At 43.2% G+C, this 13,883-nt stretch overlaps 1 protein-coding gene across 3 annotated transcripts in view; it reads left to right on the forward strand.

Annotated features, from left to right (window-relative positions):
• The window catches only part of LOC309852960 (caspase recruitment domain-containing protein 8-like), a 71,888-nt gene that overhangs the window by 19,532 nt on the left and 38,473 nt on the right, over positions 1 to 13,883 (forward strand). For all 3 annotated transcript variants that reach the window (XM_082710522.1, XM_082710524.1, XM_082710523.1), the window contains exons 2-6: positions 3,844 to 3,967; positions 5,592 to 5,690; positions 7,046 to 7,192; positions 8,416 to 8,571; positions 12,697 to 12,752. In XM_082710522.1, coding sequence (XP_082566648.1) covers positions 3,924 to 3,967; positions 5,592 to 5,690; positions 7,046 to 7,192; positions 8,416 to 8,571; positions 12,697 to 12,752 — 502 coding nt within the window. In that variant the 5' untranslated portion in view covers positions 3,844 to 3,923. The remainder of the gene's footprint in view (positions 1 to 3,843; positions 3,968 to 5,591; positions 5,691 to 7,045; positions 7,193 to 8,415; positions 8,572 to 12,696; positions 12,753 to 13,883) is intronic.

Genomic DNA, 13,883 nt, shown 5'->3' on the forward strand with positions numbered 1-13,883 from the left:
ATTTACCTATCAGGTAGTTGATCAGTTGGAGAAAGGGTGGAAGGCTCCTTTTGGGGTGTGTGTGCGTGTAAAGTTCTTTTAATGGTGATTTCCTCTTAGGGTGGGGGCCCTTTGTCTCTGCTTGCTTTTCTTGGAACTATCTTTCATTATACTCCCCCAGCTCAGGGAAGCCATTAGGGTATAAGTAACAGGAGGCAGGGCTTCTTCTATTAAGGGGAGGTCCCTACTTCTCATCTGATTCGGCTTTGGACTTTTCCCTTTGGGGTACTCCTTCCCCAGATAGATAGAACCTAGAGCAGCCTGGAGATCTCCAAGCCACCAGCCCTGCCTTCTCCTTTCTGTACTCCAGGGAAACTGAGAATTAGCTGGTAAGCACTACAGGGAAAGAGCAGATGGTGTGACCTTAGCGGTGGGAGGGACAAATGATAGTAGCTCTTAGCTACAGACTGCCAATTTCCAAACTCCTTTTGGAATCAGCAACCCTGGGGAAGTGGGTTTTCATGACCTCCAGCAGCCGTGTGGGGTGTGGTGGATCTGAGTCAGCCAGAGCTGGCACCTGAGCCAGAAGAAAGCCAAATCAAACTCACTTTTGCAGAATTTGTAATAGACTTTCTTCCTTTTAAAAGACAAACCTTTCTTTTCAATAGAGTAGATTACAGGCACGATAAGACACTTTAGATAAAACGGAGGCTGGGCGTGGAGCTCCCTCTGGAAGGTGTCTAGCCCCTCAGCTCTAACTGCTGTCCAGCAACTGGCGTTAATCTTCCTGCATTATTCATAGTTTTCTAAATGTGTATGAACATTTTTATTTGCTTAGTATCAAGCTGTAATATATCTCTTTAGCAATTTGGCTTTTAATTGGCATTATTTTTGCTTGTTGTTTTAATTTTAAAGATTTTATTTATTTATTTGACAGACAGAGATCACAAGGAGGCAGAGAGGCAGGCAGAGAGAGAGTGAGGAGGAAGCAGGCTCCCTGCAGAGCAGAGAGCCCCACGTGGGCCCGATCCCAGGACCCTGGGATCATGACCTGAGCTGAAGGCAGAGGCTTTAACCCACTGAGCCACCCAGGCGCCCTTTGTTTGCCTTTTATGTTTTTATTTTTGTATCAACCCATGTTTGGCGTGTGGTTCTAATTAATTCTCAGTTTTTTGTTTTGTTTTAAGTAGACCCCATGCCCAACATAGGGTTTGACCCATTGCCTTTAAGAGTTGAGTGCTTTAATGAATGAGCCAACCAGATGCCCTAATGAGTGCCCGTCAATTACTCCATCAGGTTAATATAGTGATGGCATTATGGTCCTTGTATCCATTCTTTTTTTTAGATTTCATTTATTTACTTGTCAGAAAGAGAGAGCACACAAGCAGGGGGAGTGACAGGCAGAGGGAGAAGCAGGCTCCCCACGGAGCAAGGAACCCAATACAGGACTCCATCAAGGACCCTGGGATCACATATGTCCTGGGCTAGAGGCAGAATTCACACTTAGCTAGTTTCTATTTTCTTCGTCACAGCAAGCAATAACACGGTCAACATTTTCTGTGCATTTCTGGGTGCACGTAGGAGACTCATAGAACAGGGTTGCTGATTCAAAGCATTTCAATGTTTGAATCTTTTTTTTCCCCCTAGATGTAGCCAAATTATCCTCCAAAGTGGTTGTGTTTTCTCCAAAATCCACCCACTACCAGTTTGAGTCTCTATTGCTTTACATCTTCATTGATGCTTGGTTTTGTCCTATTTTGTTATTTTCATCACTTTTGTGGGCAAGAATGCTATCTCATGGTGGCTTCCATAATCGGTAATGAATCAAAAATCCTTTCTTGGGCACCAGTCTGGCTCAGTGGGAGGAGCACGTGACTTGGTCTTGGGATTGTGAGTTTGAGCCCCGTGTTGGGTGTAGAGATAACTTAAATAAAGTAACTTAAAATCTTTTCAGAACATTTGTGTTTTCCCCTTCAGACTTGTTCAGCCATGTCATCTGCCCATTGTGCTGTTGTTTTTTGCTTTAATATGTCAGGGAATGATGAATTTTATTCCACTTAAGGACTTTTAAGTAATGTTTAGAAAAATCTCCAATGTTGTAGAAAATGGATCATTTAATACGCAAGAATTTTAATTCAGGTACATCTCTTGCTGTTGTAATGAAAGATTATTGAAAAAAAGGTAGGCAGGGACAAGAAGCCCCACCCTAAGAGAAAATCTCTCTTAAAAGCATTTTACACCACCCTGGAAGGAACCCTTCATCCTTTCCCACCTTCTCAACCAACTGCCTGATAGATAGATGCTTCAGGGGCAAAAACCTGACTGGGTGACACAGGCTTGGACGGTTAGTCAGGTTAAAACAGCCTGTCAACAAGCCCATAAAAACCCCCCATCCTTGTGAGCTTTGTACTGTTGCTCCAGAAAACCTTCCTATTGCTCCATAAACTTTGCTTTATTGCCTGGCACTCTTCACCTGTTCTACCCTTTCATTCGCACCTTCTCATACCACAGAGAGGTGAGACCAAGAACCAGGGGCACATAGGCAAGAGAAATCCTGCAACACTAGGACTTTGCAGATACTACCTTTTTTACAGACTGAAGGTTTGGGGCCACCAGCATGGAGCAAGGCTACCACTGCTACTTTTCCAATAGCATTTTCTCACTGTGTCTCTGTGTCACATTTTGGTACATCTCACAATGTTTCCAACTTTCATTATCATGATGTGTGTTCTGGTGATGTGCAGTGAGCCATCTTTGACGCTACTGTCGTAATGAACCATGCTTTCATAGGATGGTGAACTTGATCATCACATGTTGTGTGTGTTTTCACTGCCCCACTGGCCTGCCTCTCCCCATCTCTCTCCCTCTCATCAGGCCTCCCTAGCCCCTGAGACACATCACTGTTGAAATTGGGCTAATTAATACCTTGTCAGTGGCCTCAGTGTTATCCAACACATGGACGATAAGGAAGAGGAACAGCCTATTGCTGATGCAGAGAAAGTTTAATGGTCTGGATGAAAGATCAAAGCAGCCCCAACGTTCCCTTGAGCCAAAGCCTCATCCAGAGCAAGGCCCTGACTCTCCTCCATTCTCTGATGGCTGAGAGAGGTGTGGGGGCTGCAGAGGACAAATCTGAAGCTAGCAGAGGTTGGTTCGTGAGGTTTAAGGAACAAAGCCGATTCCATAATCTAGACATTGCAAGGTGGTGTGTGCAAAATGAAGCTGTTCCTTCTTCCCATTCTCTGTGTTTTTTTCCCTCCAGTTTTTTATCCCACCGTGTTGCTGCAAATTCTTATGCAGATGCCAGATGTCTTCCGGAGTTGTTTTTGTTTATGGATAGCTGTGTAATTACTGATCTTCATCAAGGGAATGGGAGGCTGCTGCCATCTTAGTGATATTACTTCTCTGATCTGGGAGTTACTTCTATATCTCTTGTATTTGCACATAGAGGGTTAATACAGAAAATAAAATAAAATAACTTTTAAAGTTCATAATCTGGGGCACCTGGGTGGCTCAGTGGGTTAAAGCCTCTGCCTTCCGCTCAGGGTCCTAGGATCGAGCCCCACGTCGGGCTCTCTGCTCCGTGGGGAGTCTGCTTCCTCTTCTTTCTCTGCCTGCCTCTCTGCCTACTTGTGATCTCTGTCTGTCAAATAAATAAATAAAATCTTTAATAAATAAATAAAGTTCATAATCTTTTCTGGGTCTCTCTTGCATGCGCCTAGCATTACTGGAAACAAATCAACTGATGTATTTCTATTGAATGAACAATAAGCAATCTGTGCTATGGTGTGGAGATAGAACAACTAATATTTATCTGCAAGTTTTTCCAACTTCTCTGAATACAATAGTCTTTTCTTTTCTCAGGATTAATAGAGACGTAGCTGAGAGATAAACACACCAGCTGATCAGTGAGAAAAGATACCCTTAAGGAAGAGATCCAGGAGATGTCCTCTGAGAGATCCAGGAGCTGCTGTCTGACATGGAGAAGGTATGTATCTACCCTTTGAGGGCTCTTGATGGATTGATTCCTCCATATCTCATTGATGTTCCACATAATAGAGTACTTGGCTTTTTTTTTTTTTTCCAAGAAAAGGCTCTGCTTGCATTTCTTTAAAAGATTTTATTTATGACAGAGAGAGAGAGAATATAAGCAGGGTGGATGGGTAGAGGGAGAGGGAAAAGAAGATTCCCCACTGAGCAGGGAGCCCGATGTGGAGCTCAATCCCAGGACCCTGGGATCATGACCTGAGCTGAAGGCAGAGGCTTAACGACTGAGCCCCCCAGACACCCCTCTGCTTACAGTTTTACTTATTCACTTGTCTCATCAAACCAGAAGGGGCAAACCTGCCTGGGCACCCAGATGTATTATTACTTAGACTTCTTCTCTCCCTTGTGGGGTAATATGACCTTGGTCTGACCACACAATTTCATACTTGACCACAAACAAGTCTATGGATGTTCCTCCAGCTCTTTCCCTGACGCCATGGCCGTGCTTTTGACCACCCCATGGCACCAGGCAAGCCCACTAAGCTCCATCCATGAGTCCTGCTCCTCCCCAGAAGCATGCTTTCAGAGTCTCATGTCTCATCTGTGACCAATTCACACATTTTTTCATTGTCCTAGAACTTGCAATAAATGAATTGGACAAAGATTCAGCTACTATGGCATGTGTAGAATCCCCACAGGCCAGGGAATAAGGAGGATCACTGAAGTGGGGTTATTTTCTCTGGGATCACAATGTTTTCTAATTTGGGTACTAAGTAATATTGTCCTTCTATGATTACTCATCACAAGGATTTGTGTTATATCCTTATTTTTAAAATTTTATTTATTTATTTTTAAATATTTTATTTATTTATTTGACAGACAGAGATCACAAGTAGGCAGAGAGGCAGGCAGAGAGAGAGGAGGAAGCAGGCTCCCCGCTGAGCAGAGAGCCCAATGGGGGGCTCAATCCCAGGATCCTGAGGTCATAGCCTGAGCCAAAGGCAGAGGCTTAACCCACTGAGCCACCCAGAAGCCCCTGTGTTATATCCTTATTTAAAAGTCAGAAAACCAATACTTAGCCCAGAGAGTGAAGCCACAATTTTGATATAAGTTCTAGGAAATGGTGATGCTGGCCTGTGGATTCTTGTCTCTTTGGTCTCCGTAGTCACGACAAACTCACACTAAACAGATATTCCTTTGGCGGAAGGATAATTCATCCAGTGTTGTGCAACTTTATAAAAGTTCCCTCCTTTTTAGGACCAGTGAAGGATGGCACAAGAAGAAGGAATTTCTTACCGCTTACTTTAGAAGAAGTAGTATCATTAAACAAGTTATATACAAGTCTAGTCAGTCTTAGCAGGTATTACATATAGATGTGATGGACTTGAAGGGCTGAGAGTCCAATGACGCATGCCCCCTGAGATGCCATCACTGTCTGCTGAGCAGGGACAGAGGAAGGGTTAACACTGAGAAATAAGTGGATCTCCGAGTGGACATCAGGGAATGCCATTCTGAAGATGGAACATAAAATTTGTGCTACTTCCTTTCCATCACAGCGAAGAGACCATCCCACCACCAAGTTCATTGCACAAAATGAAATCACAACTCCCCTTGTGTCTTCCCAGGCTGTGTGGGTGCTGCTGGTTTGGAAGCACAAACCCATCAAGTCAAAGTCAGATGGTCTCCCAAACTCTTCGGGACTCACCCTCTATACGGTACAGTAGGTAAGGGACACTATATTCAGTGGGGGAAAAGGGAAGATTTTGGATCTTCTCACAGAGATTTGCATAAAAATCAGTGTGTTTGTCCTTTCTTTTTTGTCATTATAACTTTTTATTGTGAGATAGTTTAAGACTGATGGAAGTAACGAAAATAGTACAGAAGGAGCAAAAAATGTACACTCAACCAAGCTTCCTCTAATGATAATAACTTTTATAACAATAGTCATTGTCAAAACTAGGAAACTGACACTGACTCAGTACTATTAACTCAGATACAGGCTCTGTCTCAAGGTAATATTTGACAGGCTGGAAAATGCTGCTGCTGAACACAAGAATTCCTCAGTTGCTTCATCCATCCACCCCTTCTCAAAGATCCCCTTTATTTGGTTGAACCAATGCCAGATACTGCAGAGCCAGTCTCTAGTCAGCTGGCTGGAGCAGATGATTAAGGTCAAGGCCATCAATAGAATTCCTGCCATGAAAGACATACTTCATATCCGTATTCATATTCATATTATATTCGTGTCTACTATGGAAACCGTTGGCCATTTGTGGTGTTTGAGCACTTGAAATAGGACTCATTCAAGTGGGGAATTGATTTCCAAATTTAATTATTTAAATTTAAGTTTAAATAGGCACAAGTGGCTAGTGGCTATCATATTAGATGCTGAAGGTCTTGGCCCAAAGGACATTCCCTTGTTCCTAACCCCAGCCTTGATCCCAGCCAGCAAAAGGAGACAAGAACCCAGTTGTCAAGTGTGAAGAGGAAAAGATCTAGCATAGGGCTTTCCTGGTCCATATTTGGATGAGGATCCCCAGTGAAAGAAGAAAACAAGACCGATATTCATCATTTCCCTCCCTCTTAGCATCCTCATGTGTCCCTTACCACATGGAGACTGGAGGTAGAAGAGGAGCCTTAGTACTACGTGGGTCCTTATAATACATACATAATCTCACTGATGTCCTGGAATTTTAATCACAATAGAGTCCCATTCTCTTGGTCACAGCGATGGATGAAGGCAGAATATAAGCTAGGAATCTTTTCCTTACAATTCTCAACAAGGTCACTTAGGTCAATGGCCTATCACAAAACAAAACCTTACAACAAGTACTAGGATTTGAGAATTGAGTGAGTTCTGCTTCCCTGGGTTGGAGAGAACAATGTGGAGCGGGACACAGAGACACAGCTGAATCCATTATGAGGGTGAGATGGAGTTATGGGGGCTTGAGAGAAGGTTTCCCTGAAGACGAAGCATGGGGTCTAGGGCTTTTAATGACATAAAGTCATGCTGCAGAGATTGTCCTGTCACCAGACTGCCATGCTGTATTCATAACATGAGTTCCCTTCTGTTTTCCAGTGAATGTTGTGCTAGTACTCTACGTACTGTGGTAAAGGTGACAGACCTCAGGCCTTCTACTTCCTTAGGATATGAGGTGATAACAGAAGAGCCAACACCGTATGTCCCGGCTGCTGGACTTCGATCTTATGAGGGAGCTCTTTCCAAGTAAGGGGAATAATTCCCCGGGGAAAGCTGATAATAGTATTGGATTCCATTCATTGATATCACAGGGGCACAAGAGAATCAGGGGACCTGGGTCATTGATACCGGAATCAGCGGGAGAATGAATGAGCTTATCCAGTCTTACCAGCCAACCCAGAAATTTCTGAATGAGGCCAACTACCTCTTCCTTCAGGAAGGCGTCTCGAGGAGCTATACACAAAAAGGCAGCAGATCTCATGCAAAGATCTGATTTTTCAAGTTTAACTACTTAAAATTTAAGTTCATTTTTTATTTAAAAAATATTTTATTTATTTGCGAGAGAGAGACACACACACATACACAAGCAGGGGAAATGGTAGGCAGAGGGAGAAGCAGACTCCCCACTGAGCAAGGAGGCGGATGGGGGACTCAATCCCAGGACACTGGGATCATGACCAGAGCCAGATGTAGATGCTTAGCCAACTGATCCTCCCAGGTGTCCCAAAATTTAAGTTTAAATTGGCACATGTGACTACTGGCTATCATGTTACGCAGTACAGGTGTTGGCCCAAAAGATACTCCCTGGCTCCGAACCCCAATCTTGGTCTCAGTCAGGCAAGGGAGACCAGAGACCAGCTCTCAAGCATGAAGAAGAAATCCCTAGCTTAGGGCTTTCCAGTTCCATATCTGGATGAGGATCCCCAGTGGAAGAAGAAAACGAGACTGATATCCATCGTTTCCCTCCCTCTTAGCATCCTCATGTGTCTCTCACCATATGGAGACTGGAGGTAGAAGAGGAGCCTTAGTACTACGTGGGTCCTTACAACACATACATAATCTCACTGATGTCCTGGAATTTTAATCACAATAGAGTTCCATTCTCTTGGACACAGCGATGGATGAAGGCAGAATATAAACTAGGAATCTTCTCCTTAAAATTCTCAACAAGGTCACCTAGGTCAATGGCCTATCATGAAACAAAACCTTACAACAAATACTAGGATTTGAGAATTGAGTGAGTTCTGCTTCCCTGGGTTGGAGAGAGCAATGTGGAGCGGGACACAGAGACACAGCTGAATCCTTTATAATGAGGATGAGATGGAGTTATGGGGGCTTGAGAGAAGGTTTCCCTGAAGACGAAGCATGGGGTCTAGGGCTTTTAATGACATAAAGTCATGCTGCAGAGATTGTCCTGTCACCAGACTGCCATGCTGTATTCATAACATGAGTTCCCTTCTGTTTTCCAGTGAATGTTATGATGAATCACTATACAGTTGTTATGAGACATGGGATGAGCGTCTCCAGCTTTGTCCTTCCTCAGATTATGAAGACATGATAACAACAGGGCCAAAACCACGCATCCTTGCTGCTGAACCTCTGTCTTGGGAGGGAGCTGTTTCCAAGTAAGGAGAATGATTTCCCGGGGAAAGCCGATGGTAGTCTTGGATTCCATTCCTCAATATCACAGGGGCACAAGAGAATCCGGGGATTTGGGTCATTGATACAGGAATCAGGGGGAGGATGAATGAGCTTATCCAGTCTTACCAACAAACCCAGGAATTTCTGAATGAGGCCAACTACCTCTTCCTTCAGAAAGGCGTCTTGAGAAGCTGTACACAGAAAGGCAGCAACAATTGCAAAGATCCCTGTGTCATTGGCTGAGCTGGGAAAGAATGAAAGTAACCAACTCAGTGCCTGGGAAACTGACTGCTGATGAGGAGAAAGGATGGGCTGGGGTTGGGAAGGGGCACTGGAAAATTTTCAGGGAAAGGGGAGAGCCTTTGGTGGTAGTGTTTGCCAATTTCTGTGGGGTGACTACTTCCATCAGACGGATTTCAAACTACCAACATGCTGTCCCTGAACAGGACGTTGGAAATAGGTGTGCAGTAGCCCAACTACAGAGTATTTTCACCACTCAGGTACCATAGATGGAAATAACTTCAGTTGAGCAGAGTATGGTGGTGTCTTGCTGACTCAGTCAGTGGTGCATGCAACTTGTGATCTTGCGACCCTGAGTTCAAACCCAACTTGGGTGTGGAAATTACAAAAAAATAAATAACTAGACTTAAAAACAAAAGAGCACAGAGTATCATAAGATGTAGTAAAATAATTAGAAAGTCCCAAGTTTTCAGCATTTACTATCTCTGTAATATAGATCTATTTAAATGAAAATTTTATATAGTTTAATTTTATGTTAACATGTTTAACACTCTACCCACTAAATTCTTGGAAAAGTAACAGTCAGATCCCATGATCTGGGATGAGCTGGCTCGCACTCACAGGTGGCTTCCTCCCAGCTCCTAAACCTGACCTCAGCCACCCACTGGAACCCAGCATGCACAAGCAGAGAACAGAAGGCAGTGTATTTCCTCTCAGTGCTTTGCATGGGGCTGACATAACCCATGGCTGATTTTGTAGCCTCAGACAAAGCACCAAGACTTAGGAGGGCAGGCCAAGTTTCTCTCCCCTGGCTTGCCCAAAACCCTTTTGAGAAAAGAGCTACAAATCCTTTTTTTAAACTCCATTTCTCCAAATATGCATCTTTATTAGCCTTGGTCTATGTATAGTTCCTCTGTGAATCCTTTTCATGTTGAAGTGAATAGAGATATCAAGGAATATATAAAGAATCTGTAGATCAAGGATTACATGTATAGACCAAGAAATCAGGAGACTCTAAGAAAATGTCAGTGAAATCAGACATTTCATGATCCCATGGCATCAATCATGCAATAACTACTGTATCCCCAGAAACCAATGCTTTCGGTCCTCTTTCATCACACCCCTTCTTAGGAGCTGGGACTGTTGCCCCATGATCCCCCTGGTCTTGATTCATTCCACATTTCCAACTCCCCAGGGCAGAGATCGGATAGAGTTGGTTGTCCTCATCCAGAAAATATCACCTAAAGGGAGTATAGCTCAGTGGTAGAGCATTTGACTGCAGAAAATATGTTCAGGCACATTTCTCGCAGTCAGGCATTTCCTTCATGAATCACTAGCTCACCCTATATCTGATGATTTTCAACATTGGCTGAGTATTGCAATCATTTGGGAAGCTTTAAAAGTAATTATGCTGGGGCGCCTGGGTGGCTCAGTTGGCTGAGCATCTGCCTTCGGCTCAGGTCAAGATCTTGGAGTCCTGGATTTGAGTCCTGTGTTGGGATTCTTGTTCAGTGGGAAGCCTCCTTCTCCCTCTGCCTGCTGCTCCCCCTACTTGTGCTCACATGTGGGCTCTCTCTTTCTCTGATTAAGAAAAAAAAAAAAAAGTAATGATGCTGAGGTCCCACCTCTGCCTGCTGATTTGATTGGTCTGTGCTGTGACCTATTTATTGTTTTTTTTTTTCTTTAAAGCTTCCCAGGTGCAATCGAATTTGGAGACCGCTCCTATGGGGCAGTATTCTACGCATGAGTCAATTGCTAATTCAATGTTTTTATTCCAATTGTCATAGATATCTATCATAACCATTTATTTACTTATTTATACCCAGTGTTCTTAAATCTTTATTTGACTAAATTCTATTTCATGAATAAGCCTGGTGGCCTCCCCTGTTTATTAGACTTTGGCAGTTAAAAAACAATAAACAAAAACCAAAAAACAACCAAGCAGCGGCATATGCAGAACAGTGCATATGCCAAGGGTGAGGGTAATCTACAGTTTTAATGTAGGAGAAGTATATCTTTTTTAAAAAGCCTCTCTCCCTCTGGCCACATCACCTCTTGGTTTTGACCTTTAAATATAGACACATTTTTCAAAAGTCATTTCTTTGCTTCTTCCAAGGTCTTCAATGCTGTCATCATCCACCTCTGATCATTTTTCCTGAATGACATCAAGTATGTCATCTGTAATGGCCTCCCCGAATGATCATTTCATCCTCTCCTGTTACTGAGGCACCACAGACTCTTTGAGAAAAAATAAAAAATGAAAACTCTGTTTCTTTTTTCCTTAGATTTTATTTATTTATATGTCAGACAGAGATCACAAATAGGCAGAGAAGGAAGCAGAGGGGGAGGGGAAGCAGGCTCTCTGCTCAGCTGAGAACCTGATGTGGGTCTCAATCCCAGGACCCTGAAATCATGACCTGAGCCAAAGGCAGAGACCTTAATCCACTGAGCCACGCAGGTGCCCCAACTCTGCTTCTTTTTTAAATTTTTGATTTAATATTTGAAAGACAGAGAGAGTGGAAGCAAGTGGGGTGAAGGGTGGAGGGAGAGGGAGAGAGAGAGAATCTCAAGCAGAGTCCAGCCAAGAGAGGAGTCCAACTCAGGGCTTGATCTCACAATGCTGAGATCATGACCTGAGCCAAGATCAGGAGTTGGATGCACAACCAACTGAATCATCCAGGCGACCCTCTCTGAGCTTCTTTAAGGCCACTTTTGAAATCCACAATGCCACACATTCCTCTTACATATTTCTTTTTTGCTCTGGGATATTGGCAATCCTAACGTTTTGTGGTATTGTCTTCCTTTTTTACTTTATTTGACCCCTTCTACCTCTCTTCTGCTCTTCTCTCCCTTTTCCCTGCTGTGCGTTGACCCTCACTAAGTCCCGCTTCTTGTTTCTGTATCTTCTGCAGTAAGCTTTGCAAACTCATTTGGAACATTTTTTCTAAGCACTGTCTGCATTTAACAACTTCGGGCAGATATACTCAGTGCATGCTGTTGGTAGTGAACAGACTGCACTGTAAAGGACTCCAGGTGGGTAGCGTGCATCTAACTTGCCCTCAGGTATTGCCTGATCTCCTTGGCCATGATGCCCACCAGATTCAGAAATCCCAGCAGTCATCTCCCAAACCCAGATGGGAGCCCAGTTTCCTGCTGCCTCTACTCCTTGCACCACCACCAGCTGAAGCGACACACGCCCAGTCAGGGCAACTTAAACAAAAAAGTGAAGTGTGACCACTTTGGACACCACCTAATAGGAGAAGACATAGAATGGTCAAGCCACATTTGGTCTGAGAGGTCCCCTTGGTTCTACTCTTCAGATACCTGGTTAAGAAACCTCACTTTGTCCAAGTCATCTCCTTTTTGAAAGTCTAATGGACTGTCCAGTAGAACTTTCTGTGATGATGGAAATGTTCCCTTCTGCATCAGCCAATATGGTAGCCATTTGCCACAGGTAGGTATGAAGCACTTGAAAAGTGGATAGTACAGCTGAGGAGCTGGATTTTAACTTAATTTAGTTGAATTTAATTTAATTGAATTGAGATTTTAAATGGCCCCTCCTGGGTAGTGGCCATTGTTTGTGCAAAAGAGCTCTAGTTTTTAATCACATCCCCTTCATTTCCTTTGGTGAATTGATTTATTATTTATTTTTTAAAGTTTTTTAAAAAAGATTTTTATTTTGTATTTTATTTTTTGTTATTTTTTGTTATGAATAAATAAAAGATTTTTTATTTTTAAGTAATCTCCACACCCAACATAGGGCTCAAACTCATGCCCCAAGATCAAGAGCCACGTGCTCCACTGACTGAGCCAGTCGGTCACCCCTTGTGAGCTGATTTCTAATAATTTCCTTATTTTTGACATTTGAGGGCCCCAGGCATCAGTGGATCAGAAGACCAGGAATCTGCACAGATACTAGAATCAGGTAATTGTCTAATATAGAGGTGAAGCCAGGGGTGTGTAGTGGGCTGATGGAAATGTCCTGTGGTTTTATTGGTAGAAGACAGTTTTGAAGTCTTTGGGGTGGTGACAATCAAAAGAAATTTTTCTTAGCTCTAACACCATCCTCCTTACAATATAAATGGGAACAAGAAGCAGGTATAATCTTGGATATCATGACTGGAGTGGATTCCATATTCCAAACACTCTATTAAGGACATTAACACATTCTCTTTTTGTTATCCAAGGGAACTCTCCGAGTGTATCATCTAGACTCTGTGTCAAGACAAATAAAGCAAACTTAGAGGAGAGAAATCTTCCAAGTGAGGTGTGACAGCATTGGATTGTGTTTGAGTTAATTAAAAGGGGCTTGTTTTCATTTACCTTAATCCATGCCAAGACTTCAAAACATAAGCAATGTGTGCTTAATGATCTTGATCCTTTGTGACATTAGTACTCTGATTGGCTTTGGGCTAGAACACATTCCTACTGTATGAGAGTCCTAGGATGGCCATCGCAAGATAACCCAGACAAAGTGGTTCGGTGGTGGGTATTAAGGAGGATACGTATTGCATGGAGCACTGGGTGTGGTGCAAAAACAATGAATACTGTTATGCTGAAAAGAAATAAAAAAATAGAAGTTAATTTTCTCATTGTTCTGGAGGCTAGAATTCTCAGATCAAGGTACTAGCATTTTTAGTCTCTGGTGAAGGCTCTTGTCCTGGCTTGCAGATGGTCACCTTCTCCCTGGGTCCCCACATGGCCTTTCCTCTGTGTATCCAGAGAGAGAGAGAGAGAGAGAGAGAGAGAGAGAGATCGAGATCTAGTGTCTCTTCCTTTTCATATAAGAACACAAGGACACCAGTGCTATTGGATTAAGAGTTCTTTCTTATGACCTCATTTCAGCATTAGGACTTTCTTACATGCTCCATCTTCAAATTCAGCACTATCCCAGTGGATGTTCACTGGGTTGGAAAAATTTACCCGACTCGACTCTCCTAGATCCTGTCATTACACACTCCACTTCTAAGTGCTCATGGCTGGAAACTGTCCCACTTGGTGTGAAGTAGTTTGAAAGCCACTTGAGATTCTGGAGAGCAGGGCACTGGTGTTGGCT

This window comes from Mustela nivalis (genome assembly GCF_964662115.1).
Source record: "Mustela nivalis genome assembly, chromosome: 18".
Taxonomy (NCBI): Eukaryota; Metazoa; Chordata; class Mammalia; order Carnivora; family Mustelidae; genus Mustela; species Mustela nivalis.